This window comes from Macrotis lagotis, chromosome X (genome assembly GCF_037893015.1).
Source record: "Macrotis lagotis isolate mMagLag1 chromosome X, bilby.v1.9.chrom.fasta, whole genome shotgun sequence".
Lineage (NCBI taxonomy): Eukaryota > Metazoa > Chordata > Mammalia > Peramelemorphia > Peramelidae > Macrotis > Macrotis lagotis.
The window spans coordinates 692,523,668-692,551,364 of record NC_133666.1 but is presented as its reverse complement, the minus strand read 5'-3'; the positions used below and the strand labels follow the sequence as shown (position 1 = coordinate 692,551,364).

The window sequence follows — 27,697 nt, the reverse complement described above, 5'->3', positions numbered from 1 at the left end:
ACTAAGGTCTCTATGACTTTGTTCCATCATTTCCCAGCATTCTAGGACCTGAAATTCCTACTGGGACTAAAGTCCCTCATGACTTTAACTCCCCAGAATTCTAGGGTCTGAAATTCCTTCTGGGACTGAGGTCTCTATGACTTTGCTCCATCATTTCCCAGCCTTCCAGGGTCTGAAATTCCTTCTGGGACTGAGGTCTCTATGACTTTTCTCCATCATTTCCCAGCCTTCCAGGGTCTGAAATTCCTTCTGGGACTAAGGTCTCTATGACTTTGTTCCATCATTTCCCAGCATTCTAGGACCTGAAATTCCTACTGGGACTAAAGTCCCTCATGACTTTAACTCCCCAGAATTCTAGGGTCTGAAATTCCTTCTGGGACTGAGGTCTCTATGACTTTGCTCCATCATTTCCCAGCCTTCCAGGGTCTGAAATTCCTTCTGGGACTAAGGTCTCTATGACTTTGTTCCATCATTTCCCAGCATTCTAGGACCTGAAATTCCTTCTGGGACTAAAGTCCCTCATGACTTTAATTCCCCAGAATTCTAGGGTCTGAAATTCCTTCTGGGACTGAGGTCTCTATGACTTTGTTCCATCATTTCCCAGCCTTCCAGGGTCTGAAATTTCTTCTTGGACTAAGGTCTCTATGACTTTGCTCCATCACTTCCCAGCATTCTAGGACCTGAAACTCCTTGTGGGACTAAGGTCCCTCATGACCTTTCTCCATGGTCACTTACCCTAGAGCCTCATTTTCTCCCTTTCGGTTCCTTGGTTTCCCCTGAGAGTCAGAGGCTGGGTACTCCAGACTCCCTCTCACCCCCCTCTAAGTCCTTGTCCTGACTTTCTCCATGACTGGCTCTGCTCTGCTTCTGAGCTCCTCCCATGCACCCCCCCTCGCCCCATTTTCTGACTGTCACCAGATCCTGGTGCTTTCTCAGCTCTGCCTTCTCTCCATCTTCCAGGACTTACTGGACTCAGCTCGTTCCAATCACCTTACCCAAGGCCCTCCATTTGTCTGTCAGCCTGCTCTCCCCTCTTCCTGCCTGCCTCAGGCCCTCCCCCTCCCCATGAGCTCATCAGCTCCCTCAGCCCAGGCTGCGGTTCTCTCTCTCCATCTTTTCTCAGAGCCCCCTTTCTGATAAGCCTCCCTCCCTGCGGGGGGGGGGGGGGTAGAGATCCAGGGAGTAAAGGGTAGACTTAGAAGGTTCAACTGTGAAAGGACCTTAAAGATTTCGAGGCCGAGTCCTCTCATTTTATGGAAAAAGAAACAGGCTCAGGGGGGGAGGGGAAGGACCGGCTCAAGGTCATGGGTTTTAATTAGTAGCCAAGTCTGGACTAGGACTGGAGGGCTCTCCAGGAAGAGTGAGCTCTGCTCATTCAGCTAAGACCTAGGTTAGAGGAAGTTTGAACTATTTCACAAGGAAGGTTGGGGAGCCGGCAGGTCTCTGGCCTCGGCTGCCAGCCTTGTCAGAGGCAGAACAAAGAGAGCCTCCAGGGAGAGGCCATTGTACAGGAGATGGTCATTGATACTTATTTCAAAGGCAGGTGGGGCCAGGGAAGAAGAAGCAGCCTAAGAAATGGGAATGCACTGAATGGACATCTAGGAGTCAAACAGGTTCAGCAGATCCCTGAGGGCCAAAGGTTGCAAGGACATACTGTTTTCTTCAAAGGCAGGACCCTTGCCAGATACATCCCCAGCTGGTTCTCCTCCCACCTCCCTGCAATCTTGGAAGAGAAGAGCCTGTGGCTGTTCCTCCGCTCAGTTTAGACAGAGAACCCCCACTCTTGGAAGGATCCTAGACTTAGGACAGCGCATCCCATTCCCCCACGCCACCCTGTACTTCTCCCACTTCATGTACACATTTCATTTGACACATGAATCAAAGAGACCTAGAGAGAAGAATTGACTTGACCCTGAAAATAACAAGGCAGGAATTCGAACCCAGATCCTGGGACTCTAAATCCAGTGCTCAATAATTCTCTTTTTGCCAAAGTTCTCCTTCTCTGCACCCTTCCCTGCCCAAACTCAATGGCGTCCCATTCTCAAGGGTAAAGAAAGGGTGCTCTTTTTTTGGTCCAGTATCTTATACATGTCCCTGGAGAGACTCAGTCTTCAGGATTCTCCCTCTACTGAGTACCAAGGATCACCTTCTATTCTGATGGCATAGATGGAGATGATGAGGATGGTGAGGATGTGAGGATGGTGGAGACGATGAAGATGATGATGAAGATAGTGAGGATGGTGAGGAGATGACAAAGATGGGAAGGATGATGGAGATGAAGAGGGTGCTGGAGATGGAGACAGTGAGGACAATGAGGAGATGATGATAATGAAGAGTTTGAGATGATGAAGATGGTAAGAATGTGAGGATGATGGAGATGGTGAGGACAGTGAGGAAATGATGACGTTAGTGAGGATGATGAGATGAGGAAAATGGGGATTTTGAGGTGATGAGGATGGTGAGGTGACAGAGATGGGTAGGATGATGGGAATGATGAGGATGATGATGAGGTTGGTAGGCATGGTAAGGATAATGAAGATGTGAGGGTAAAAGTGATAATGACGACAATAATTCTGTTATGATTATAATGATGATGGTCTAAGACTGACTGCCTTCTTGTTCCTCACACTGGTGACCCATTTCTCCTCCCTAGGTTATGGCACTGGCTCTCCCTGATCCTGTAATGCTTTGCCTCCTCAATTTTCCCTCTTGAACTTTCTGGTTTCTTTTGAGACTCACCTCAAATGACCACTTATTCTGGAGAGCTTTCCCTTAGTGTTTCTTGGTATCTCAGGTTACCTGGTCTCTGATTTGTAAATACAGATGTGGCCACTTCTTCCCCTGTTCCTTGAGGGCAGGTTTCTGGGTTTTTTTTATTTTGTATTGTTTTGTTTTTTGTTTGTTTTTGTTTTTGCTTTTTTTTGGTCTTTGGACTTCCGGGAACAAGATAAGTGCTGAAGAAATGCTCCTGGTTTGCTTGAAGGATGGTGAAGGTCATGATAATGGGACTGATTCCAGATCACTGCCAGGGCCATAGGAAGGACTGAGAGGGTCCTGTAGCTTTCCTTCTTGTCAATGCAGGCTGCGAGCAGGGTCTCTCCTTCATCCTTAGCCCACAGAGTGCAGTGGCCTTGAGGATACTTGTGGGATTGGATCTAGGACACTCCAGGGTATGACCCCAGAACCTCCTAGTGGGTCTGGGCCTACCCCGGCCTTTGTAGGACCTGCTGTGGTTGAATGTGTCTGGGGCAGAGGTGTGGAGATGCAAGCCAAGATGCCCAAGGGTTAATGCTGGGAGAGGCAGCTGAGCCCTGTCTGCTACCATGGAGCTGCTCTGACATAGTCCCCAGAGTCTCTGAGTAGGAGCTGAGTTGAAGGAGGCCGGGAAGGGGTGGGGTGGGGGGGTGCAGCTGCCTATGAACAGGGAAGAAGGGGGGGTGGGTGGAATGCCACCTCCAGGCTATAGGGCCAGGGAGGCAGTCAACCCAAGTACCACTGGGGGCCCAGTGAAGTGTGTTGGCTCGCCCTCAGAAATACTGTGTCCTTCTGGACACCCCCAGCCAGCCTGGATCTTCTGGGCTCTCCCTCATTCTTGGAGGATTCATGGGGGGCAATCCTCCCTCAGAGAATTGTCAGAGCTTTAGGTAAGGTCCTCTCCCTGCTTCCAACCTCTGAACAATGATCAGGAAAAGGTCCAGGATGTATAATGAGGGAACTGGAGTCCAAAGAGCTGGGTTTGAATTTTACTCAGCTTCTTATTTCTTGTTGGCCTTCCCCCTTTGTGCCTCAGTTTCTTCACTGACTAGATAGCTTCTATGAGCCTTTCCAGTTCCCAGCCTCTAGCAAGTCAGCGATGTTTGTCTTCTAGCTTCCTCTTCTTTCTCTGGGGTATCCTCCTCCCCCTCCCTCCCTGCCCCCTCCAGGTACCTAGATTTATGACTAGGACTTTGGACTCTGTTCACCTGTTCCCTCCAGTTTCTTCCTCCATAAAAAGAGGTGGGTTTAGCCAGGCATAACAACAGACTTCAAGTCACCCTCCAGCACAGCTCTGGGCTGTCATCCTGGGAGGCAGATAAAGTGAGATGGGGCAGAGGAGAAGAGGGAAGTTCGGAGAGATGCACAGATAATCAGCAGCAGATCTCCAAGTCGGGGAGCAGCCCATCCTCCACCACTCCAGATCTCTCAGTAAGCGCCCATCTGTTTGGGAGGTTCTGGGACTGGCAGCTGTGACTGCCCCTGCGCTGTCCGAGGTGCCATACCCAAGGTGAAAAGTAGAGCTGTGGTGGGGGAAGGGGGCAAGCCCCTCCTCCAAATAAAACCCAACTTTGACCCATCCCATGGGCTGGGCACATCTGTGTGTTCTGCCCTTCCTGCTTCCCAAGGCAAATAACAGGCAAATGAGGGCCTGCTTGTAAAGCCTAAGCTCTGGGGGAAGGGCCTGCCAGGGTGGTTTTCTATGGCTGTTATGGAGACACGGATGGGATCATCAGCCCCTCAGTCAACAAGACTGCACGTGGAGGCCCTGGGCATCATTCGTTCAAATGCCCCATCTTACAGATGAAGAAACTAAGGCCCAGGGAGAGGGAGTCACTTGCCCCAGGTCACACAGGTGCCAAGTGTCAGAGTCAGGATCTGTCCCTGGTCCTTTGCCTTGGGATCACAGAATGTATCTTCATTCCAGACTCAGATTATCAAAACTGGAAGAGCCCTTAGAACATAGCAGATGGGAGAGCTAAATAGGAAGGTACATGGGAAGTCAGAGCTGGGGATAGCCTTAGAACAAGTAATGTCAGAGCTGTGGAGAGAGTTTAGAATATGAAAAGTCAGAACTGGGAGGGAGCTTAGCACAGAGGAAGTCAGAGCTGGGAGGGGTTAGAACTGGAAAGATGAAGACTGGGAGGGACTTGAGCTAGGGTAGTGAGCATGTGCTATGAGAGAGGAGGACAGATACAAGATGTTTTGGAGGCTGAGTTGTCAAAATTTGGCCACTGAATGGATTGCAGCAGTGCAGGAGAACGCAGAGGGCCAGCTCTCACATGCAACCATCCATGAAGTGGATGCAAGGGGACAATGACTGAACCCATAGGCCTTACCAGATCTGAGCTTTTGTAAGAGCAAGACAAGGTTATTGGGGAACTTTTTCTTCCTCTTTTTTTTTTTTGCAAGGCAATGGGGTTAAGTGACTTGCCCAAAGCCACACAGTTGGGTAATTATTAAGTATCTGAGGTCACATTTGAACTCAGGTCCTTCTGACTCCAGGGCCAGTACTCTATCCACTGTGCCACCTAGGGCCAGTACTCTATCCACTGTGTCTCCTTGAGGAGGGAGAAGGACAGTGGGAAATATAGGGGATATAAAAAAAAAGATTTCAATAAAAATGTATTTTTATATTTTTTGTTATTTTGAAATATTTTACTTATTTTTTCAACTTTCATTTTTAATAAGATTCTGAGTTTCAATTTTTTTTCTCCCTTTCTTCCTCTCAGTCCCTTTCCTTAAGATGGCAAGTAATCCAATAGAGGTTTTACATGTACAATCATGTCAACATAGTTCCATATTAGTTAGATATGGTGAAAGAAGAAACAGAACAAAAGGGAAAAGTCACTAAAAACAAAAAATGAAAATAGTCTGCTTTGGCCTGTATTCAGACTCCATAGTTCTTTCTCTGAATATGGATGGTATTTTCCATCACCTCTTCTCAAATTGTCTTGGTTCATTGTATTGTTGAGAAGACCTAAGTGTTTCACAGCTGATCATCTGTGTACAATGTTCTCCTGATTCTGCCCACCTCCACCAGCATCAGTCCATGTAAGTTTTTCCAGGTTTTCCTGAAATTCATCTGCTTATGATTTCTTATAGCACAACAGTATTCCATCACATCATATACCACAACATGTTTGGCCATTCCCAATGGATGGGCATTCCCTCCATTTCCAACTCTTTGCCACAAAATAAAGAGCTGCTATGAATATTTTTGGACACATGAATCCTTTCCCCTTTTTTAAAAAAAATTCTTTGGGATACAGACCTAGTAGAGGTGTTGTAGTATTAAAGGGCATGCCTAGTTTTATTGCTTTTTGACTATAGTTCCAAACTGATCCAGACTGGATCAGTTCACAAATCATCAATTCATTGGTGCCCCGTTTCTCACACATTTCCAACACTCATCATTGTCCTTTTCTGTCATATTAGCCAATTGGGATATTTCTCCAATAATGATTTAGAGAATTATTTTTCCATATGAGTAGAGTTAGTATTAATTTCTTCACCTGTAAACTCTTGTTCCCATCTTTGACCATTTTGACTTTATCTTGGTATAAGATATGAAATCTGTCATTTTATTTGTATTTACATATTTGTGTATTAAATCGCCATTGTTACTTTATTTTATTAAACACCCATGAGCAATTGATAAAACCTCATTTTTTAAAAAGAGAGAGATCAAGTCACTCCCTGAAGAATCTCAGGCTGGAGGACACAATGCAAACTCCTTCAAGAGCACTTCAAATCCTCTAAGATTGGTCTCCAGTATCCTTTTCCAGTGCGTCCATTTGTGTGCTTTATATTTTGTCCACACCGACTGCACTCCCTGAATTTGGCATTTCAGCTCCTCTCTCTTGTACTTTGCCCAGACTGTGCTTCATGTCTGCTGTGCCTTCCCTCCTCCCATCCACTTCTTATACCTCTTAGAATCCCAAACCTCCAGAGGCTCAGCCCTGCATTCTTGGCTTCTCCAGGGGCTCAATTCTTGCTATTGGGAAGCCTAGGTAAGCCCTTGGGGAAAGGGGAAGGTGGTTATTGTGTGGGACAGTGGACAGAGGACCAGCAGATCTAGGTTCTAATCCTGCCTCAGCCTCTCAAGATAATCTCTGTCATTCAAGGCTTTCTAGTATCTGGAAGCAGCCTGTCTTGTTTCCATTATTTCCAGGCTTTATTTCCCATTATTCCCTTTCACACCCATTACCCTCTAGGCAAAACAACAATTTACCATACTCGAAAATGCCATTTTTGTCTCCTGAACCCCTACCTATCCTTGAAAGCCCAGATTCAATGTCACTGCTCTGTCTTCCAGGAAGCCCTCCCTGACCCCTCCAGTTGGTAACAGCCTTCCCCCCACCTCAGACCTCACATAAGCCTACCACATTGTTATCCTGCACTCCAATGCTCACATCATGATGTGTGCCAAAGTTTTCCTTTTTTAGGTCATCCCCAGAGGATCATGGTATCTCAGACAGAGAAGAGACTTGCTTGGCCATATGCTCCGGCCACATCTGAACAAACATCCCCTTCACCTTATCTCTGGTGAGTGGAAATCCAGTTTCTGCTCCTCACTTCCAGAATGGAGTTTACTCTACCTCTGGAGGCATCAACCCCTTCTATTTCGGAAGAGGTCTTAGAATTAAGAAATTCTTCCTGATGTCAAAATTAAATTTTTCCATAGTCACAACTGCAAAATATCCTAGGGTGGGGAACAACCCGAGCCTTTAAGCTCTAAATTAATTTCCCTGAATCCTCTCTCTCTCTCCTTCTTAATCTAGCTGTCCTCAGAGCTGTCAGATTGATATTCCCAAAATTCCAGTCTGAATATGCCATTCCACTCCTCACAAAACTCCAGGGAGTCCTTCTTGCCTCTAGATTTATTTTTTTTTAATTTTAGAAAGGTTTTATTTATTTTGAGTTTTACAAGTTTTCCCCCAATCTTGCCTCCCCCCAAGTACTTTGTTAGTCTTTACATTGTTTCCATGGCATACATTGATTTAAGTTGAATGTGATGAGAGATAATATCCTTAAGGGAAAAAAATAAAGTATAAGAGATAGCAGAATTACATAATAAGATAATGTTGGTTTTTTTTTTTAAATTAAAGGTCTTTGGTCTTTGTTCAAATTCCACAATTCTTTCTCAGGTTACAGATTTGCCTCTAGATTTAAATATAATCTTTCCAGTCACTTGAATCACTTCTAATCTGGCTCTAGGTGAAATTACACATAACCTTCCTTCATGTGCTCTCCTTTCCAGAAAAATGATCTGTGCCTGATACTCCCCATCCAATACATGACTTTGCATCTTCCATTTCTTGGCATTTGCACTAGCCGTTCCTTGCATCCAGAAAATACTACCTTCCTTATCTTTGTTTCAGAATCTAGACCCTCCTTTGAGGGTCAAATGCACTTCCAAGAAGAGGGGAAGCAATTGATTGGGGTGGGGGGAGAAATCATTTCCTCCAATATCTCTGCAAAGTGTCTAATCTCCAAGATAAAAAGGAAACTAATATGAATTCATAAGACAAATGGCAATGGATAATTACTTAAAGGATATGAGCAAACAGTTCTCCCAAGAAGACTTGCAAACTATTAAAAATTGCTCCAAATCACTCATGAAAAGAGAAATAGAAATGATACAGTCCTGAGGTTTTACCCCCCATTCAACAAATTGGAAAAGATGACAACAATGGGAATTGTCAATGTTGGTGAGGCTGTAGAAACATAGGCACATGAGTGTGTTGCTGATGGAGCTGTGAATCGATCCATTTTTGGAAAGGAATTTAGAATTATGCTAATAAAGGGCCCCTTCCATTTCTATAGATTCTATTGCTAGGTTTTTGTCACTGATGAAATGAAATCCTTTACTTACAACCAGACTTTTTTGTGGTAGCAAAGAACTGGAAATAAAGGGGGTTCCCATTGATTGGGAGATGGCTAAACAAAAAGGGGTGTTCTGATGAATGGTCCAACTTTAAAGGAGTATGGAAAGAATTGCAGGAACTGATGTTGAGTGAAGGAAACAGAGCCAGGAGAACACTGTATACATTAACAACATTGTGAGTAGGTCAGCTTGTTAAAGTTTTTTTGGGAAGACAATGGGGTTAAGTCACTTGCCCAAGGTCACACAGCTAGGTAATTAGTAAGTATCTGAGCTGAGATTTGAACTCCGGTCCTCCTGACTCCAGGGCCGGTGTTCTATCCACAGCGCCACCTAGCTGCCCCTGAGTAAATCAACTTTGATAAATGCAACTGCTCCTCAGTAGTTCAGAGATCTAGGACAGCCCTGGGAGATCAGTCCTGGACAATGTCATTCATATCCAGAGGAAAAAATCAAGCAAAATAACCAAAACCACAGAATCTATATTCACTTTTTAAAAAATTTGCGTTTTTCCTTCCTATCTCATGGTTTTCTTTCTTTCCCCTTAATCCAGTTTCTCAAATTCAAAATGACTAATATGTAAACATATTAAACATAAAGGCACATGTATAACTTTTACCAGGCTGTTCACTCACTGTCCAGGGGAGGAGAGTGGGAAGGGAGGGTGGTTAAAAATGAGTAACTTATAAACATGCCAGTGAATGAATGCTGAAAAACTTCCATAACATGTAGTTGGAAAAATAAAACATCAACATAAAGGGGGTGCTCTGGAGCCAGCTCTGCCTTTCCAGGAACCCATTATTAAATTTTCACTGTGAGCAGTCACATCTCAGAAACTGGCAAAGGCTGCACAACGTTCTCTCGTTTGTTGATTATCTAGACTTTGATGATGGCTAAAATGTCAATTATGAAAATTAAGCTTAAAAGTATATCATCAGGGGCGGCTAGGTGGCATAGTAGATAGAGCACCAGCCTTGGAGCCAGGAGTACCTGGGTTCAAATCCGGTCTCAGACACTTAATAATGACCTAGCTGTGTGGCCTTGGGCAAGCCACTTAACCCCATTTACCTTGCAAAAACCTAAAAACTGAAAAACAAAAGTATATCATCAGAGGGGTGGCTAGGTGGTTCAGTGGATAGAGCACCAGTCCTGGAGTCAGGAGGACCTGAGTTCAAATCCAACCTCAGACACTTAGTAATTAATTAATTACCTAGCTGTGTGGCCTTGGGCAAGCCACTTAACCCTATTGCCTTGCAAAAACTAGTAGGAAAAAAAAACTGTTATTGGGAAAGATGGGTGGTGCAGTGGATAGAGCACTGACCCTGAAGTCAGGAGGACCTGAGTTCAAATGTGACCTCAGACACCTAGCTGTGTGACCTTGGGCAAGTCACTTAACCCCATTGCCTTGCAAAAACCTCCTCCCTACCCTTCCAAGCCTGCCCCAAAGGGCCAGTTGTTAAATATTTATCAGCACATTTGTGGATACTTGAATATAAAGGAATATTACTGTGCTCTAAGAAATGATGAATAGGATGAATGCAGAGAAGCATAGAAAGACATATTGAGCTGATGCAGAGGGGGAGGGACATCTCAAGAAATGAAAGGGATGTAAAAACAAAAGCTATCCACACAAATGAAAACAATATTTAAAAAAAGAAATACCCTCCGCACCACCTGCCCTTTGTGAACATTCACTTCCAACTCACATTAAATGAGCTATTTTTATGTCTGTTTACTTGTTTTATTGTGAGCTCCTATTGTACGTTTTTGTTGTCATTATTTTTAGATAGTCCACTAAAAATAGTCTCCAAAGAACAACAGCATGAAAACTTATAACTCCCCAGTCACTAGTGATATCCCTCAGGAAACTATTTTGATTATAGTCTGTATTATTTGTGTATTATCATTTTAACCCCCTACCCCACCCCTTGGAATGTAGGTTCTTTGAGGGTAGAGATTGTGTATTCCCCCCCCCCCCCTTTTTCTTCTCATCACTTCACTTAGTATCTGGAACATTTTTCTTGCTGTCCAGTCATTTTCAGTCAAAACTGACTCTCCCTGACCTCGCTTGGGGTTTCTTGGCAGAGGTACTAGAGTGGTTTTGCCCTTTCCTTTGTCAGTTCATTTTACAGATTAAGAAACTGAGGCAGGGTGGCTAGGTGGCACAGTGGATAAAGCACCGGCCTTGGAGCAGGAGTACCTGGGTTCGAATCCGGTCTCAGACACTTAATAATTACCTAGCTGTGTGGCCTTGGGCAAGTCACTTAACCCCATTTGCCTTGCAAAAACTAAAAAAAAAAAAGAAAAAGAAAAGAAAAGAAATTGAGGCAGCTAGATGATACAGTGGATGGAGCACTGGCTTTGGAGTCAGGAGGACAGGAGTTTGAATCCAGACTCAGACATTTACTAGTTGTGTGACCTCGGGCTAGTCACTTCACCCTGACTGCTTCACATCCAGGGGGATCTCCAGTCATCCTGATTCCTATCTGGCCACTGGACCCAGATGGCTCCGGAGGAGGAAGTGAGACTGGTGACTTAGCACAGTCTCCCTCACTCAAATCCAATTCATGTGCTTGTCATGGCATCACCTTCCTGATGTTGTGGTCTATTTCAAGAATGAAGGACAAACATTGAGGAAACTGAGGCAGACAGGGTTAAGTGACTTTCCCAGGGTCACATAGCTAGTATATGTCTGAGTTTAGATTTGAACTTGGGAAGATGAGTCTTTCTGACTCCACCCTGATGTTCTTTCCTCTGCACCAAGTAGCTAACCCTACTGAATAATGGCCCATAGTTTAATAAACTCTTACTCAAGTTGGCTGAATGAATGAGTGGAAATTGTGATCCCAAAGTCCCCTTTGGCCTTGGAATGTGACTTGGCAGGTAGGAGGGACAATGAATGACCTTGCCCCTGAACAGAGTGTCTCCTCATCTACACTAGTATGGGGGAGAGATTTACAGTTGATTTTTTTGTTTGTTTTTGCAAGGCAATGGGGTTGAATGACTTGCCCAAGGTCACACAGCTAGGTAATTAAGTATCTGAGGTCCAGTTTGAACTCAGGTCAGGGTTGGCGTTCTATCCACGGCAACACCTAGGTGCCCTGAGATTTACAATTGAAAAACTTGGAGACCCTGAGACCCAGAGATGTTTGGTAGTTGAGGGGAGGCAAATACCCTTAATGTGTATAATGACTAAGTATAACTTAGGCTTCAAAGGCAAAAATCTCAAAGCTTAGAGTATACTCATCAGAGTCAGAACGATGTCTCCAACAGGAAGAGTCAAATCCCTGGGCCAAGATGTTTCAATCTAAAGAAAAGCTTAACTAACGATGATAATAACTAACTGGGAAAAGATCCTAGTCTTGGTTCTGAACTTGGGGAAAAGGATATCTGCTTGGATGGCAGGTTTTTTTTTTCTTTTCAAATCTCTGGAAAGGAATAGATAGGCTTCTCCCAAAAAGCAAAAACCAAAAAATTGAAAGAAAAAAAAAAGATTGGTATTGGTTTTCCTTTTTTTTTTTTTCCTCTTGCTTGATCATATAGCTAAGGCAAGGGCAGACAGTTTCCAAAAAAAAAAGAGCTAAAAGAACATTCTAGCCTTTAGGCAAAGAGTGTCCAACAGAGACCACATGTCCAACAGAGCTTAATGGTGAGGAAGCTTGGGAGAATAGTGTGGTGACATCACTAGAAGACATCACCAGTCCTGTAGTACTGGTGACCCAAGGTAACCCTTCACTTAGCTATTCTGGTCCTGTTCCCTAGATATATGCCTCTTCATGATGCTGCCAGGTAAATAGTAGGTGCTGATTATTAACTGACTAATCCACTTAGAGAATATGTATTTATAGGAGAGTGTGTTCCAGGTTCATGGGGCAGGTGCACTGGCGCAACATTTTTATTATGCCATTTTACTAAATACTTTTGTTATGACTGTGTCCTCTGCCTACTAAAGGTAAGCGAGCACACTGATGGGGGCTCGTGAGTTATAACTCCACAGGAGTACATTCAGCCTCAGCAAACCTCTCTAGTCTTGGAGATCTGTTGTAGAAGTTACCTTTACTTCAGAACAAGAGTAGAAAGTATGCTGCCTTTGGAATCAGAAGCCCTGGGTTCAACTGTTGTCTCCCACTCACTCCCTATGGGGTTTTGAGTGGGACACTGAACCTCTCTGTGCCTCTGTAAAATGTGGGGGGGGAAGTTCCCTTTCACCTTTAAATCCATGATTCTGTGACCCTCTGAGGAGGGGGCTTCCTCAAAAAGCTCTGCATAGACTATTAGCTAAACTGATGAAGGAAAGACTTCAAGAGGATCTGGGTTCAAATCTTACCTTATCCTTGGTCGGCTGGGTGACCTTGGGCTAAGCTCTTCTTTTAGACTCATCTGTAAAATGAGGGGTAGAACTAACTCTAAATCTGGGAGGATACCACAAAGTTGCTTCCCTCTGGGTCTCAGTTACCCCATCTGTCAAGTGGGATCATTCTAAACAAGCATAATCCTCTACTTGCAGGTGGTTATGGGAAAAGTGCTTCCCTGCCGGGCTGTGCTCTGGAGGGGGAGTGAAGCTCACTGGGATGCTCTCCGGTCTGGAAGCTGTGGAGTCCAAAGGAGGCCCCGAGCTGACCTCTCGGCCAAACAGCCTAGGCTGGACATTTGAGCTTCGGCCGAGGCCTCACCTGGAAGGGCCCCGGCTGAGAGAGATCTGGGGCAGCTGAGTGATCCCTCTCCAGGACAGGCTGGGAGGCAGAGCTGGGTCCCCAGGATGGGGGGAAGGGGAAGGCACTCACAGGATCTATATTTGGGCAGCTGGCATGATGACTAAGGGGCCGTGATAACAGGCTCTGGGCTCAGGGTGACAGTGGGGGGCGGGGGGCAGCTGCCAGAAGGCGACACAGGGTGAGGGGTGGGGGAGGAACAGCCTCAGCATTGAGATGGAACCCTCTAGAAGGCCCCTCCCAGACCAGATTGTTTTCTGAACCTTTCCACTCTCTGCTCCAGGGGTTGGAGAGGGATCTGAAGGGGGACAAAAAAGCGGGGGATAGCAGGAGCAGAGGAAGAGTTGGGGGCAGCCATGGGTGTGGGGGAAAGGGGCTGGGGCTCAGAGCTCTGGCCATTATGACACCACACTGCCCCCTTCCCATCTGGCCCTTATCACACACCTGAGAGGTGGACAGGTAATAAGTAGTACCCTTAGTTTACCTAATGACTGTGTGACCTTGGGCAAATGACCTTCTGTCTCTGGGCCTTAGCTCCCTCTAAGCTCTCTTCTAACCCTAAGACCTCAGAAGAGCATCTCACCCTTTCCCTGGAAGCCACAAGGGGAAAAGAGTGGCTTAATTTCAATTGAGATTCAGCTCCTATGCAAAGAGGCCTCTTGAGAGGATGGCTGGGAGCGGGCATTCCTGAGGGCCAGTGGAAGATACTCAGTAGCCACAGGCTCCCCCCGGGGACTCTGGCTCAGAGTGGACCTGGGATAGATACGAGTCCACTATCCTTTTGGAGCCTCAGAACTGGATGAAGCCTCAGAGACCAGCGATTTAGAATAGGAAGGGGACCTGAGAGACCACTGAGGCCAGCTCCTCTGTTTTGCAGATCAGGAAACTGAGGCCCAGCAGGTTCTCTGACTTGCCCAAGGTTACATAGCATCTAAGTGTTGGAAGCAGGGTTTGACCCTGGCTCTTTTCCAATTCTGGGGCTCTGTCTATTGCACCAGCCTGCGATGTTCCCATTTAGTCCTCATGGCACCCCATCCTTACATTACTGATGAGGAAATGGAGGCCTACAGACCAGCTGGTCGAGTATCTGGGGCTGCATTGAATTCAGCTCTTTCTGACTCCAGTCCAGCCTTCTATCCATCTCAAGATCTAATTTCGCCATTTCACAGGTAAAGAAAATGAGGTCTAGGGAAGGCAAATGCCTTGCCCAGAGTCGTATAGCCAGATGTGGCAGACTCAGGATTCAGGCCTAGATCCTAGGCCAAACTGATTTGTCCACAAAAATGCTGAATGAGGTTAGGGGAAAAATTGTAAAATTAAAAATAAAAAATAAGATTTCTTTGCTAAATACATATTTTCACACATGGAAATGCTTTAAAAAATGTTGGGTGAGGTTGCTGAACAAGAGAAAACTTTGGGAGAGATGGAGGAGAGAGAACCATTGGGCTGCTTGAGCCTCTGAATTCTGACCCTCCAGGGTCAAGACTTCCCTATATCCTAGCACCCCAAGGTTCTGACATCCTGACCAGGCTGACTTCTCCCAGTGGTGGGGACAAAGAAAGCATCAGTAGAGAGGGCCAGTATCAGGGTGCTACAGCTGGCAGGGCAGCCCTGGGAGAGCCCCAGGAACTGAGAAAGGAGCCAAGGGTGGGCAGAGGCTGGAGGGCCCGATGGGCAGGGTGAGGAGTCAGCGGGTGCTGAACAAACAGCCAATCTGCAGCATTTCTGAGCCCAGGAAAGCCAGGAGAGAAGGCTCTGGGCAGGCAGAGGGGTAACCATCCATGAGGAGGCAGTCATGGAGCACTTCGAGGTTTGCAAAACAGTCCTAAGTATTAGCTCACAACAGCCCTGGAAGGTATTATTCCTATTTTGCAGATGAGGAAATTAAGGCAGAGAGAGGTAAAGTAACTTACCCAAAGGTACACATCTAGAAGTATCTGAGGTAGGATGTGATCTCAGTTCTTTCAGACTACAGAGCTAGGGTTCTGGGCATTTTTCTTCCTTTGCTTAGGTATCGAGAGATCTGTTTTCTAATTTTAACTTGACTATGGCAGCTATGCTGACTTGAACTATCAATTTCTCTTCTCTGGGCCTCAGTTTCCTCCTCTATAAAATGAAAAATTTGGACTTCCTGAGTTCTAAGCTCCCTCCCTAATGATGATATCCCTGTTTTAAGGCCCCTCCAGCTTTGACCTCCTCAGTTCTAAGACCCCTCCCAGCTCTGACAATCTATTTTCACATGAGCATAGAGGTGACTGTCCAGTAGCTATGCCTCAATGAGCTCATTGTATTTTCATAGTTGCTTCTGCTCTCATGGGAATGCTGCACTTCTTTCTTTTTATTATGGCTCTTAGTGTGTCCAAATGAAAACTCTTCAGAGCTCTTGGTAACCCAAGAGTCTCAGGGAGGCTGCTCTAGCTCCATGCTTAGATTCACAAACACCATTTCCCCAAATAGTGCCCCCAAGCAGCCAAAGGGATGATATGGGCTCAAATTCTGACTTTGCTGTTAACTATTGCTCAACCAGAGGTCGAAGTGAACCTCTCCGTGTCTCAGTTTCCTTCTCTATAAAATGATCGGGTTGAATTGTGTAATCCATCAGGGCCCTTTTCCTCATCTGGAACCCTGCTCTAAAGCCCTCTTTGCTTCTGATTGTCCAGGGCTCTCCAGAATGAGGTTGACCCAAACCCTTCACTTTCTGGCCATTGAATCATTCTACCTTGACTTCCAGGAACAGTGTCCACATCAACACCCCCATTCCTGGAAACTAAGAACCAATCACTTGCCCTGACTTCCCTCTTCAACCATCCCCGGGACTTCTCTGATCATATCACCCCTGAGCTCCATCAGATTGGAAGTTTTCTGCACGCAGGGACCTTTGTTTTTTATATTTGCATTCCCAGCTCTTAGCAGAGTGACTTATATGCAGTACACACTTAATAAAACTTTAAAATTCATTCATTCTAAATCCTCAGAGAAGTTTTCAAAAGAAATTTAGCCAATTTGTCTGGATTCTTGCTGCTGCTGCTGCTCTTGGATACCTATTTTGCTGCCACTTGGGGAGAATTCATCCATCCATCCATCCATCCATCCATCCATCCATCCATCCATCCATCCACCCATCCATCCATCCATCCATCCACCCACCCATCTATCCACCCACCCATCCATTCATCCATCCATCCATCCACCCAGTTTTCTGTCTATTCATCCATTTATATATTCTTCCATCCATTCATTTGGTCATACATTCATTTATCTATTTATCTATTCAATCATGTACCCTCCACCCACCACCTATCCATCCATCCATCCAGTTTTGTCTATTCGTCCATTTATATATTTTTCCATACATTCATTCACCCATTTGTTTATGTAGCTATTCTCCCATCTTTCCAACCATTCATCCGTCTATCCGTCTGTCATCTGTCCATCCCTCCATCCCTCCATCCCTCCATCCCTTCATCTTATCCATCCCAGCCATCTATCCCATCCATTCAATCCAGTCTATGCATCTGTTTATCCAGTCATCTCTTCATTTATTCATTATTCGTTTATGCATTTGCTTACCTGTCTATTCATCTATTTATCCATCCATTCATTTATTTGTCCATCTACTTAAGCATTTATTTTTTAAAAAATGTTTGTAATTTATTTAAGGCAATGCAATTAAGTGACTTGCCTAAGGTCACACAGCTAAGCAATCATTATGTGTCTGAGGCCCAATCGGAACTCGAGTTCTCCTGACTGCAGGGCCGGTGCTCCAGCTGCTGTGCCATCCAGCTGCCCATTACCTAAGCTTTTATTAAGGCACTAGAAACACAAAGACAGAAGTCTTTCCTCTCAAGAAGCCCATGGTTTCCACTGGGGAGATAGGACACAGACCAGGTACACCAATACAAACTCTATCCAGAGTAATTTCAAGACTGGCTGAAACTCACAAAGGAGGGCAGAGGATGACCCCGGGCGGGGCCTCAGCAGGTATCTGGTCCAAGCCATACCAGGACAGATTTGTCCACGGGTGTCTCCCCCTTTAGACTATGAGCTTTTTTTTTTTTTTTAGTTTTTGCAAGGCAATGGGGTTAAGTGGCTTGCCCAAGACCACACAGCTGAGTCATTCATTATTAAGTGTCTGAAGCTGGATTTGAACTCAGGTCCTCCTGACTCCAGGGCCGATGCTCTATCCACTGTGCCACCTAGCTGCCCTAACTATGAGCTCCTTGAGAACTGAGACTGGCTTTTGTCTTTCTTTGTATGCCCACCCCTTAGCAGAGGGCCTGATACATGTAATCTAATCATTTCAGTTGGACCTTACCCTTGGGTTTTCTTGGCAAAGATCCTGGAGTGGTTTTTGCCATTTCCTTCTCCAGTTCATTTTATAGATGAGGACACTGGGGTAAACAGATTGAAGAGATTTGCTTAGGGTCACACAGCTAGTAAGTGTCTGAAGCTGGATTTGAACTCAGGTCTTCCAGACTTCAGATCCACCTATAGCCACTGCATTATTAACATTTTCCCAGCATTTTCTTAAGTCTGGACAATCAAAATAACTCTTTCAAGCACTAATTTGTAGTATTCACCAGTTTCAAGGTGCAAAAGCTCACACTGAAATTTTAAAAATTAATTTGGGGGATAACTTTGATCTGCTCTGGCAGAGGCTGACTCCAAGAGACCCCTTTGCCGGAGTCTTTGAGGTGCTTCTGCTTCTGCTGAACTTCTTACAGAGTCTCTTATGGTCAAATGAGGAAGTGGAGGGTGGAGGGGGTGAGAAGGGGTGAGTTGAGACAGGGGCTGAGGCTGAGATTGGGATTCAGGCTTTTCTCTTCTACCCCCTCAAGACTCCTCCTTGGCGGGGGCAGCTAGGTGGCACAGTGGATTGAGCACCAGCCCTAAAGTCAGGAGGACCTGAATCTCAGACTCTTAAAAGCTACCTAGCTGTGTGACCTTGGGCAAGTCATTTAAGCCTTACAAAAATAAACAAACCAAAAGACTCCTCAGGAATGCAGCTGAGACCGCTGTAACAGAAGGCTACCAGATACCCAAATGTTGGTTTATACAAATTCTACAGGGTATTATGTTTTCTCAACGCATCTGGACACACGTCTGGAAAAGCTATCACTAGCTCATCCAGTGGCTTTGTAGGATGTCTCAATTAAGCAAGCACTTCTTTCTCCTATTCTCAAGTCTTTATTGACTCAATAAACATTATTTCATACCTCTGATGAATTCAGTGTAGGTGTCACATGATGGAGGCAGCTGAGGTACATGGTTTGATTGATTGATTGACTCCATGGTCCCTACCCTAACACTAAGATGTGGTCTTCAGAACAGACCCTAATATTTATTCCATCCGGGTTGGGAGGAGGACAGAGCTCCGATTGCTTCACTGGTTTTGTTCACTCTGCCCGCTCTTAAGGCGTGATCTTAGGTTCGAAGACGGCCACATGTGACCTGTTCCAGCAGCCTAGATCGGTATGTTTTCTTGGCTGCCATACAGATGGTGACTGGGGAACTTGTGGTCTACTTTGATCCTCAGATCTTTTTCATCTGAACTCTTGTCTAGCCATGCCCCAATCCCCCTCCTTGAAGTGGCGAAGGCCCTTCTCAGATTTCATCTCTGGTTGTCAATACCAGAGATGATCCCAGGGAGCTGGCCATATGTTAAGGCCCAGGTGGGAGCTGGGGCTTTTTGAGGGTGGACATGTGTGACTCAGTGTGTCACATTCCTAGTTTCATCTCAGTCCCTGTAACTCAGGCCTAGGGTTATGTCCAGATTGAGCCCCAAGGGATCTCTCCTGCTCCGTATTAACTTTTATGTTGGCATTAGCTTAAAGACTCAGTTTAGTTGCGCATTTATTGACCACCTACTAAGAGCCCAACGTCAAGCTAGATACTCTGGGGACACAGCATTTAGTAATCTCCTAGGGGTGCGCTGGGAATGCAAAGAGAAAATTGACGGTTACTGCCCTCAGAGTTTCTACTTTCTACTGGGAAAAAACAAACATAGTTGGGCAACTGGGTGGTGCAGTGGCTAGAGTAGAAGCCTTGGAATCAGGAGGATGGGAGTTCGATTCCAGCCTCAGACCCTTGCCACTCACTAGCTGTGTGATCTTGGGCTAGTCACTTAACCCTGACTGCCTCCAATCCAGGGTCATCTCCAGACATCCCGATTTATATCAGGTGCCTCTGGAGAAGAAAGTGCGGCTGGTGACTTAGCACAGCCCCCTCACTCAGATTGTGTTTGTTATGACATCACCTCCCTTATGTCATGGTCATCTTTGAAAACAAAGGACAAACATCATGATACAGACACACATTTGTACGGAAATGCTCCTTTGAGGAAACAGGAGAAAGGCCCCTAGGATGAAAGAGATCCTAAACAGCTTTGAGTAGAATAAAAGCCATGATCTGAGAAGAGAGAGAAGCTTCTGTGGTCTCTCTGGTGTTGGGGCTCCCTCTAGTGATGCAAATCCTAACCCTTCCAGTCCTGGGGCGCCATCTTAAAGAGCCTAAGAATACTGATCAAGAGCTGATAGAGGACTCCCAGGCTACTGAGACAACTACCCTCCTTTACAATTGAGTAAACTGAGTCTTGAGAAGTCAAGTGTCTTGTCCAGTCAAATGGGGAGGAGTAGCAGGGCTGGGATGTGAACTCAGGTCTACAGACTTCAAATCAATCTCCATAAACATGTACTTAGCACCTCCAGCCCAGTCCATAACATTTCCAATAGCCCATGATCCAATAAAGACCTCCATCAGGAGCATAAACAACAGCAAGGCTGGGGCTACAAAGAGAGGCAAGGGAAGATGTCTGTCCTCTAGAAGCTTGCATTCTAATGGAGAGACAGTATGCACACAAAGATATACAATATATTAGAAAAGCAGGAATAATCTTTATTATCACTATTGTCATTAACTTCTAGTTAATATTAATTAACAGAGGAAGATGCTAGATTAAGAAGGGCTGGGAGGGGCGGCTAGGATAGAGCATCGGCCCTGGAGTCAGGAGGACCTGAGTTCACATCTGACCTCAGACACTTAATAATGACCTCCCTGTGTGGCCTTGGGCAAGTCATTTCACCCCATTGTCTTGCCAAAAAAAACCTCTTAAAAAAAAGAAGGGCTGGGGAAGCCTTTCTATAGATGGGGAGGGGGAATTTTAATGGTACTTAAAGGAAGTCAAAGAGGATCCTAGGTACAGAAGATGGTCAGTGAGAATGCTCAGAGCCAAGCCATGGAATTTCTTGTTTGTGGAACAGCCAGGAGGTCAGGGTCACTGGATCAAAGAGAATGTGCCTGGGGGTAAGATCTAAGAAGTCTGGAAAAGTGGGAGGTGTCAGGCTATGAGAGTTTTGAATGCTAAACATAACTCCAGGAAGTCACTGGAGTTTACAGAGTAGGGGAAGGATATCACTAGATCTTATCTTTTTTTTTTTTACCAATTGCTTTTTTGGGGGGCAAGGCAATACGGTTAAGTGACTTGCTCAAGGTCACACAGCTAGGTAATTATTGTCTGAGGCTGGGTTTGAACTCAGGTCCTCCAGAGCTATTACTCTTATCTACTGTGCCCTTACCTATTGCCTCTTATGGGACACACACTCCTATATGGTGCATTGCCAAGACTCTGTTCAAAGCCTCCTTAGTTTTATATGATCCTCCATAGTACATGCTCCACTAGAGTCTTTTTTAGAGTCTATATGGGGGGTAGCTAGGAGGACACTTAATAATTGCCTAGCTGTGTGACTTTGGTCAAGTCACATAACCCCATTGCCTTAAAATAAAATAAAATTTTAAAAAATTGTCTATATTGGCTCTTATGCACACTCATTCACCCATTAAAATAAAATAAAAAATTTAAAAATAGTCTATATTGGCTCTTATGATAAACACTCATTCACCCATTAAAATAAAATAAAAATTTTAAAAATAATCTATTTTGGCTCTTATCATGTACACTCATTTGCCCATTAAGCGTTTATTAAATAATTATTTTCTAGACACTGGAGAGCCATATATAAAAATGAAATAGTCCCTGCCCTCAGGAAGCTTCCATTCTTTCATAGAGGACAACACATCTACATGTAATGGGGGCTTAGTCAATGAGAAGTCAACTCTTATGAGCAGGCCAAGAGTGATCAGTCTCCTTTGTTGAGTGGGCTTTGGCCTATGTATGGAGATTCAGTGGCTGTTTCCATTGAACTTCTTGTAGGCCTTTCCAACTGCCTGCTTGAGCAGATTGTGAGAATCTCACAGGGATGACTCAGTCTCTTTTGTGACCACCTGTGCGTTCTAGAGAGGAAGTAAGACAACTGTTGGTCTCCAGGTAGGGAGAACAATGTGAACAAATGGCCTGGCTATTTAGCTTATGCCCTGATGTAGGTATTCTGTTATTTGTTGGAGGGGGATGGGAAATGGAATGGACTAGGCTGGGATCGTGAGGGCTTTGAAAGGTCAGGAGAGTAGCAGGAGAAAAAGAACTGGGATTCATGCCCAGCTATGGCCCGCTGCGCCAGACTGGCCCTGAGGAGTGGACTGCCTCATCCAGCCTAGCTGGGGACTGATAAAAGGTCCAGACTCTGTCCAGAGTCAGTTTCCTCAAAGATGGAGGCAGGGGAGGGGAGAGTATGTCTTTAGTTCACAAGGATGGGTTCTAGTCCTCTTTTCTTGCTGTATCTTCTATGTGTATACCCCAATTTGTAAAAGTTAATAGGGGCAGCTAGGTGGCACAGTGAATGGGCTCTTGGAGTCAGGATGACTTGAGTTCAAATCTGGCTTCAGACACTTAATAATTATCTAATGGTGTGATCTTGGTCAAGTCACTTAAGCCCATTGCCTTGCAAAAGCCAAAAAAAAAAGTTAATTGATGCTGATTGAGTAAATAGTTTAGTGGCACTAATTGACGGTGTTAATGAAATGGAGATATTAGCACTGGATTAGATGATTTTGTAAAGGTGATTAGCTAACAGGCAATTGATAGTGAGGCTAAGGCACTAGAATCAGGGCTTAAGTTAGCATTAGAAAAGCACCTCAATTCCTCATGGGTACCCCTGGAATCCTGAAGGGAGATCTAGCCTTGTTTTGGGAGTTGGCTTACCAGTTTTAAGTGAGAGTGGGGAGATTCTCGCTCTCTCTGTTTCTCTGTCTGTCTGTCTCTCTGCCATCGTACTGGCAAAGATGGCCAAAACAGAAAATGACAAATATTGGAGGGACCGTGGAAAAACAGACACGCTGCTACACTGTTGGTGGAGTGAGAAATGCTTTGGCCCTTATGACATTAATTTGAAACAATGTCCCCAGTCACTAAACTGTCCATACGTTTTGATCTGGCTGGACTCAAGAGGTCAAAGAGTATTATTCAGTTTTATTTGACTTTTCGTGACCCATTTGTGGTTTTCTTGGCAAAGATTCAGGACGGGTTTCCTCCTCCAGCTTATTTATTTATTTTTTTTAGGTTTTTGCAAGGCCACGGGGTTACGTGGCTTGCCCAAGGCCACACGGCTAGGTCATTATTAAGTGTCTGGGGCCGGATTTGAACCCGGGTCCTCCTGACTCCAGGGCCGGGGCTCTATCCATTGGGCCACCTAGCCGCCCCTCCAGCTCATTTTACAGATGAGGGAAACAGAGGTAAACAAAGTTTAGGGACTTGAGTTCCTAAGCATCCAAGGCCAGTTTCGATTCACTCAGAGAAGTCATCGTGGCCCGCGGCCGCTGGATATTCCTTTGGGGGTAGCCTCATGGCATCGGGGAATGGCTAAACAAATGGTGACGTGAAAGTGGAGGCTCCCAGTGCAGAACGCGTGATTTAGGGGTGATGGGGAAGACGCGTGTGGCAAACTGACGCAAAGGGAGGCGAGGGGGACCAGGAGAGCAGCTGAGACAGGGACAGCGGCATGGGGGGGGCTTTAACAGCGTTGCAATGGGAAATCAGAGGCCCGGGGAGCTGGAGATGCTGCTCGGGGCTCCCAGGGCAGTGCCAGGCTTCAGATGCCCTCCGCGCCGCACCTACTGACGTGGGATCTTGCTTTGCCAGCGCACGCCGTGAGGGGGGCTCGGTTCTCATTTTTTATTGGGGGGACAAATGGAAGGGACCGAAGCTCACTCTAGAAAGAGAGAAAGGAAACAAGGCCGGGCAGCACTGCCGGGTACGGAGGCAGGGGAGGCCTGGGGGGCACGAAAGGCCCCCCGCTTCCAGGGCACGTAAAGCTGGGGGCTCGCCGACCTGCGGCCGCGCTGGGAGGGAGCTGAAGGGGCTCCCCGGCCCTGGGGGCCCGCCTTGCCGATTGGGGGGCCCCGGGCGGGAGCGGAGGAGGGGCTCGGCCTGGGGTCAGGCGTGGTCTGCGCCGGCCCCTCCCCTGCCCCCGGACTGTGACGTGGCGCCCCTCCCCCTCCGCGGCGTCTGCTGTCCGTCCGCGTCGGGCCGGCAGGCCGTGTCCCGCCCGCCCCCCGCCCGGACCCCGGACCCCGGACCCCGGACCCCGCCGGGGCCATGCGTCGCCTCCTGCCGCTCCTGGTCCTCCCCGGACTCCTGGCCGCCTTCCAGCCCGACTGGGACCGGCTCCGGGGCCTGACGCGGGGCCGAGTGGAGGTAAGGGGCCCCCGGCGCCCCCACAGCGCCCTCCCAAGCAGAGCCCCGGCCCCTCCCTGTGCCCTTTCTCCCCTCGGACCCAGCCCCCCTTTCCCCTGGGGCCCCTCCACCCCTCCGGACTCGGTGGCCCTCCGAGGCGGGCCGCCCGTGCTGGGGACGGGCCCCGGGGGCCAGGCCGTGGGCACCGAGCGTGCCCGGGAGGCGAGGCACGGAGGCCAGGGCGCCCCTGGGGCCGGCAGGGCCGGGGCAGCACATGAGGCGCAGGGACCCTGCTGACGACTGACCCCGCAGCCAGCGGGCCCGGACCCCAGGCCGAGCCCCTCCTCCCCTCCAGCCCGGGGCCCCCCAGTCGGCCAGTGGCTGCCCCGCTCTGAAGGGCAGGGCTTGCACCGCAGGGCCAGCGCAGTCCCTCGGAGGCGGGCCTGGCCCCGATGCACGTCCGCCCTTCTGTTCACCTCATTGTGCCAGCGGGGAACAGGGCAAGGGCTGGGGGAGGGCGCCCCCAGGGAGCAGGGGCCAACACCCCCACCCCACTCAGGGCAGGCCCGGGGGAGCCCTCCCTCGCGGGGAGTCCCCATGACGCCCCATCTTTGTGCCCCTCCAGCCTTCCCCCTCTCTGCACCTGCAGCTCTTGCCACAGCCCCCAAGAGGTTGATGGGGGGGGTGGAGGTGGGGAGGGGAGCTGGCAGGGGCCCATGGGGTCATTTGTCTCCTCCATTTACCCCCTATTTTATAGGGGGTGGAGGGAGCTCTTACTCTAGCCTGGGGGGGCCTCACCTAGGCATTGTGGGAGGACACGCAGAGGGTCCACTCCTAGGACTTTGCCTTCAAAGACTTGGGTTCAGATCCCAGTTCTGTACTTGATCTCAGTGACCCTGGGCAAGTCATCGCTCTTCTGTGCCTCAGTTCCCCCTTAAAGTGAGGCAGGGCTGGACTCCCTAGTGTACCTGGTGCTTTCCCAGCCCCCCCCCCCATCCATTCATTGACCCAAGCTGCATGACTATGGGCAAGTCCCTTTTCTGGGCCTGTTTCCTCCTATGTGAAATTAGGCAGTAAAAGAGGAAGAGAATTGGGGTTCACACGTGACCTTGGGCAGTTGACTTCACATCCTTTCCCTTCCCCTGTACCCTGACCCTCCCCCATAGGCCTCAGGGGAAGCAGCCCTGCTCTCCGACTGTAAAAGAACAGCTATATGGATAGACTGTGTTTTGTCACCCAGAGGGTTCCCCCAAATCACAGGCCCAATCTCTCTCTTAAAACTATGGCTCTCATCACTGAGCTCCTTTCCCACAGAATCATGGGTGATGCCCTCAAGGAAGGTACCCACCCTCCCTCCCTGTGTTTCCCTGGAAACCAGTGATGTCAGCCTGGGTTGCCATGGCAACCAGTTTTCCCAAAACTAGCAACAGGTATTCACCTGGTCCTTTAGTGTTGGCAAGGGCCACCCACTGAGAGGCCATGGCGGGGGGTTGGGGTGGCCGAGGAGCCAGACCAGCTGACCTATGACTTTGTCCTCGACAGACCTGTGGAGGATGACAGCTGAACCGGCTGAAGGAGGTAAGTTTCTGGCTGGGGGTAGGGCTGCAGAAGAGGGGGCTCACTGAATGAATGGGGTGGTGCTTTGGGGGGTGACAATGCTCTTTCTTCTTCCTCTCCTTACTCAGGTGAAAAGCTTCGTCACCCAGGACATCCCCTACTAGTATCTTTATTCAGCACTGGGTCAGGGTGGGGATGGGGTCAGCAGGAACTCTGAGCCCTCTGCAGCTGCTCTCAAGGACCCCCGCTCCCCACCCCCAACTTCGATAAGGACAGTTACAGACACGGGAAGGACCGTTCTCCAATCGTCTAATAAAGTTCTGCTAGGTGGCACAGTGGATAGAACACGGGCCTTGGAGGCAGGAGGACCTGAGCTCAAATCCTGCCTCAGACACTTAATAATTATTTAACTGTGTGACTTTGAGCAAGTCCCTTAGCCCCATTGCCTTGCAAAAACCACCTCAATAAGGGGCTTGGAATATTAAAGGCAAAAATCTGACCAGGGCGGAGATCTTCCTGGGGTCCTTTTGGAGTTTGCCCCGTGGCCTCCCACTTACAGTAGTTCTGATTGGGGCAAGGGGAGCTAGGAGGCCCTCGATCCTCTGTCCTGAGCAGTGGGGTGACCAGCTCAGCCTCCCTCAGTTTTCTGTATTTCTGATTGGGCTGGGGGTGACCAACCTCTCTACTCCCCAATCCAGCACCCTCTGAACCGGGGTGCGGGGGGGGGGTCAAGCCTCCCACTTCCCAAACCCTTCTCTCCACGCTCCTTAACTCTACCACCAGCCACAACCTGGCGATGAAATACCTCCCTGGAGCCGACCCCGAGCTGGTGCTGCTGGGCTACCAGTATGAAGAGCTTGAGGTAAAACCCCATCCCAGAGCTGCGCAGCCTTGCTCCATATCTAGGCAGGGATTGGGGTTGGCAAAGGACCTCTCAAGAGATTTAGTCTAACTGTTGCGGGGTTCTGGTCGAGTGATGAGTCTGATCTGTGGATTCCCATCGTTCTGGGGTCCACTCTGACCTTTTTGATCCTTTACAGAGAATCCCTCTCCGTGACATGACCCGGGAGGAGATCAACCAGATGTTGAAGGACCTGGGCTTCTATCGAAAATCTAGCCCAGATGCCCCCGTACCTCCCGAGTACCAGAATGCCCCAGCTAGGCCCTTTGAAGCACCCAACCCGGTGCCCCATGGGGATTCGGTGCCCACCCATGTGGACCTCTAGGTCCCCCATCCTAGCTGGCAGCCATGAAATGTGCCACATTGCCATGCTTCCCAACGAACTGAGGTGCTAGGGCCATGCCCGTGCCCCTGAGGGAAGAGCTGGCACACTGTGGGTGCCACCCACACATTGCAATTTGCCTCACCCACCCAGAGGGCTAGCAATGCCCCTTGGGTTGGGTGGGAAGTGGTAGTGGTTATCTGCTGGAGTGTTAGAGGGGGCAAGTTGGTCTGCATGGGTGGCATCAGGACCCTGTGCACAGCACCCCACCCCCATGCCCAGCCACCAGGGACAGGATGAAGCTCTCAGCTCAAAGGGTCACTCTTGCTGAGGGCAGATGGATGTGTCCTTGGGGCCAGGCCAGGGGTGTGTGTGGAGGCTGGGGTGGAGGTCATCCCCTTTCCCTTTTTCAGTAAAAGCCCTAATTCCAAGCCGCTATGCCTGTGTCTTTGTCTGCCCTTCTTCCCGTCACTATCCCAAGAGGTTCTGGGGACTGTGGACACTGGGTTGGAATCCTCAGACTGAGGGTGACTGCCACCCATCCTCACAGCTCCTCCACCCACATTAGGGGTCAGCCCATGATACCTTGGACAAGTCTCCAGTGCTTGCCTCAGTTTCTTCCTCTGTAAAAGGAGGGGTTGGATAAAAGGGCCCCTGAGGGCCCCTCTCTAGTTCCAGAGTAAGGGTCCCAGTCAGGACCCAATGGGCCCAGCTCTCTGCAGCTGTCAGTATGGGACTGGCAGAAAAGCAGCTGGGTACAAGTGGCTCATGGGGGGAGGGAAATTTGGCCATTAACCCATCGCCATGGGTCCAACAGTATATTTTGGGGTTTCCTAGGGTCTGGCTGGCTCCCCCAGCCCACTGTGGAAGAGGGGTGGTGCTGGCACAAAAATGGGCATCCAGGCCCCCACAGAGAATGGCTCAGTGTGGAAGTGTGGGGTGACAATGTGAGAGCTTGAGTTAACGGTCCTGGGTTCAGGTCACACCTCTGACACTTCCC

The 27,697-nt window shown here is 47.9% G+C and overlaps 2 protein-coding genes across 5 annotated transcripts in view; one reads left to right on the top strand and one right to left on the bottom strand.

The window, feature by feature from the left end:
* Positions 1–13,713, bottom strand: part of INPP5J (inositol polyphosphate-5-phosphatase J) — a 29,019-nt gene extending 15,306 nt beyond the window's left edge. For 2 of the 4 annotated variants that reach the window (XM_074206387.1, XM_074206390.1), the window contains exons 1-2: positions 13,209–13,713; positions 12,969–13,021 (exon numbers count right to left, since the gene is read on the bottom strand). The gene's annotated coding sequence lies outside the window, so the exon portion shown is untranslated. The remainder of the gene's footprint in view (positions 1–12,968; positions 13,022–13,208) is intronic. The other 2 variants (XM_074206388.1, XM_074206391.1) reach the window with 1 other exon arrangement.
* Positions 13,714–23,675: 9,962 nt separating this feature from the next.
* On the top strand, positions 23,676–27,135 carry SELENOM (selenoprotein M). Its single transcript, XM_074206386.1, has 5 exons — positions 23,676–23,938; positions 25,460–25,495; positions 25,603–25,637; positions 26,258–26,336; positions 26,515–27,135. The coding sequence occupies exons 1-5, from the start codon at positions 23,840–23,842 to the stop codon at positions 26,698–26,700; spliced, it is 435 nt and encodes a 144-aa protein (XP_074062487.1). The 5' UTR covers positions 23,676–23,839; the 3' UTR covers positions 26,701–27,135.
* Positions 27,136–27,697: the final 562 nt, after the last annotated feature.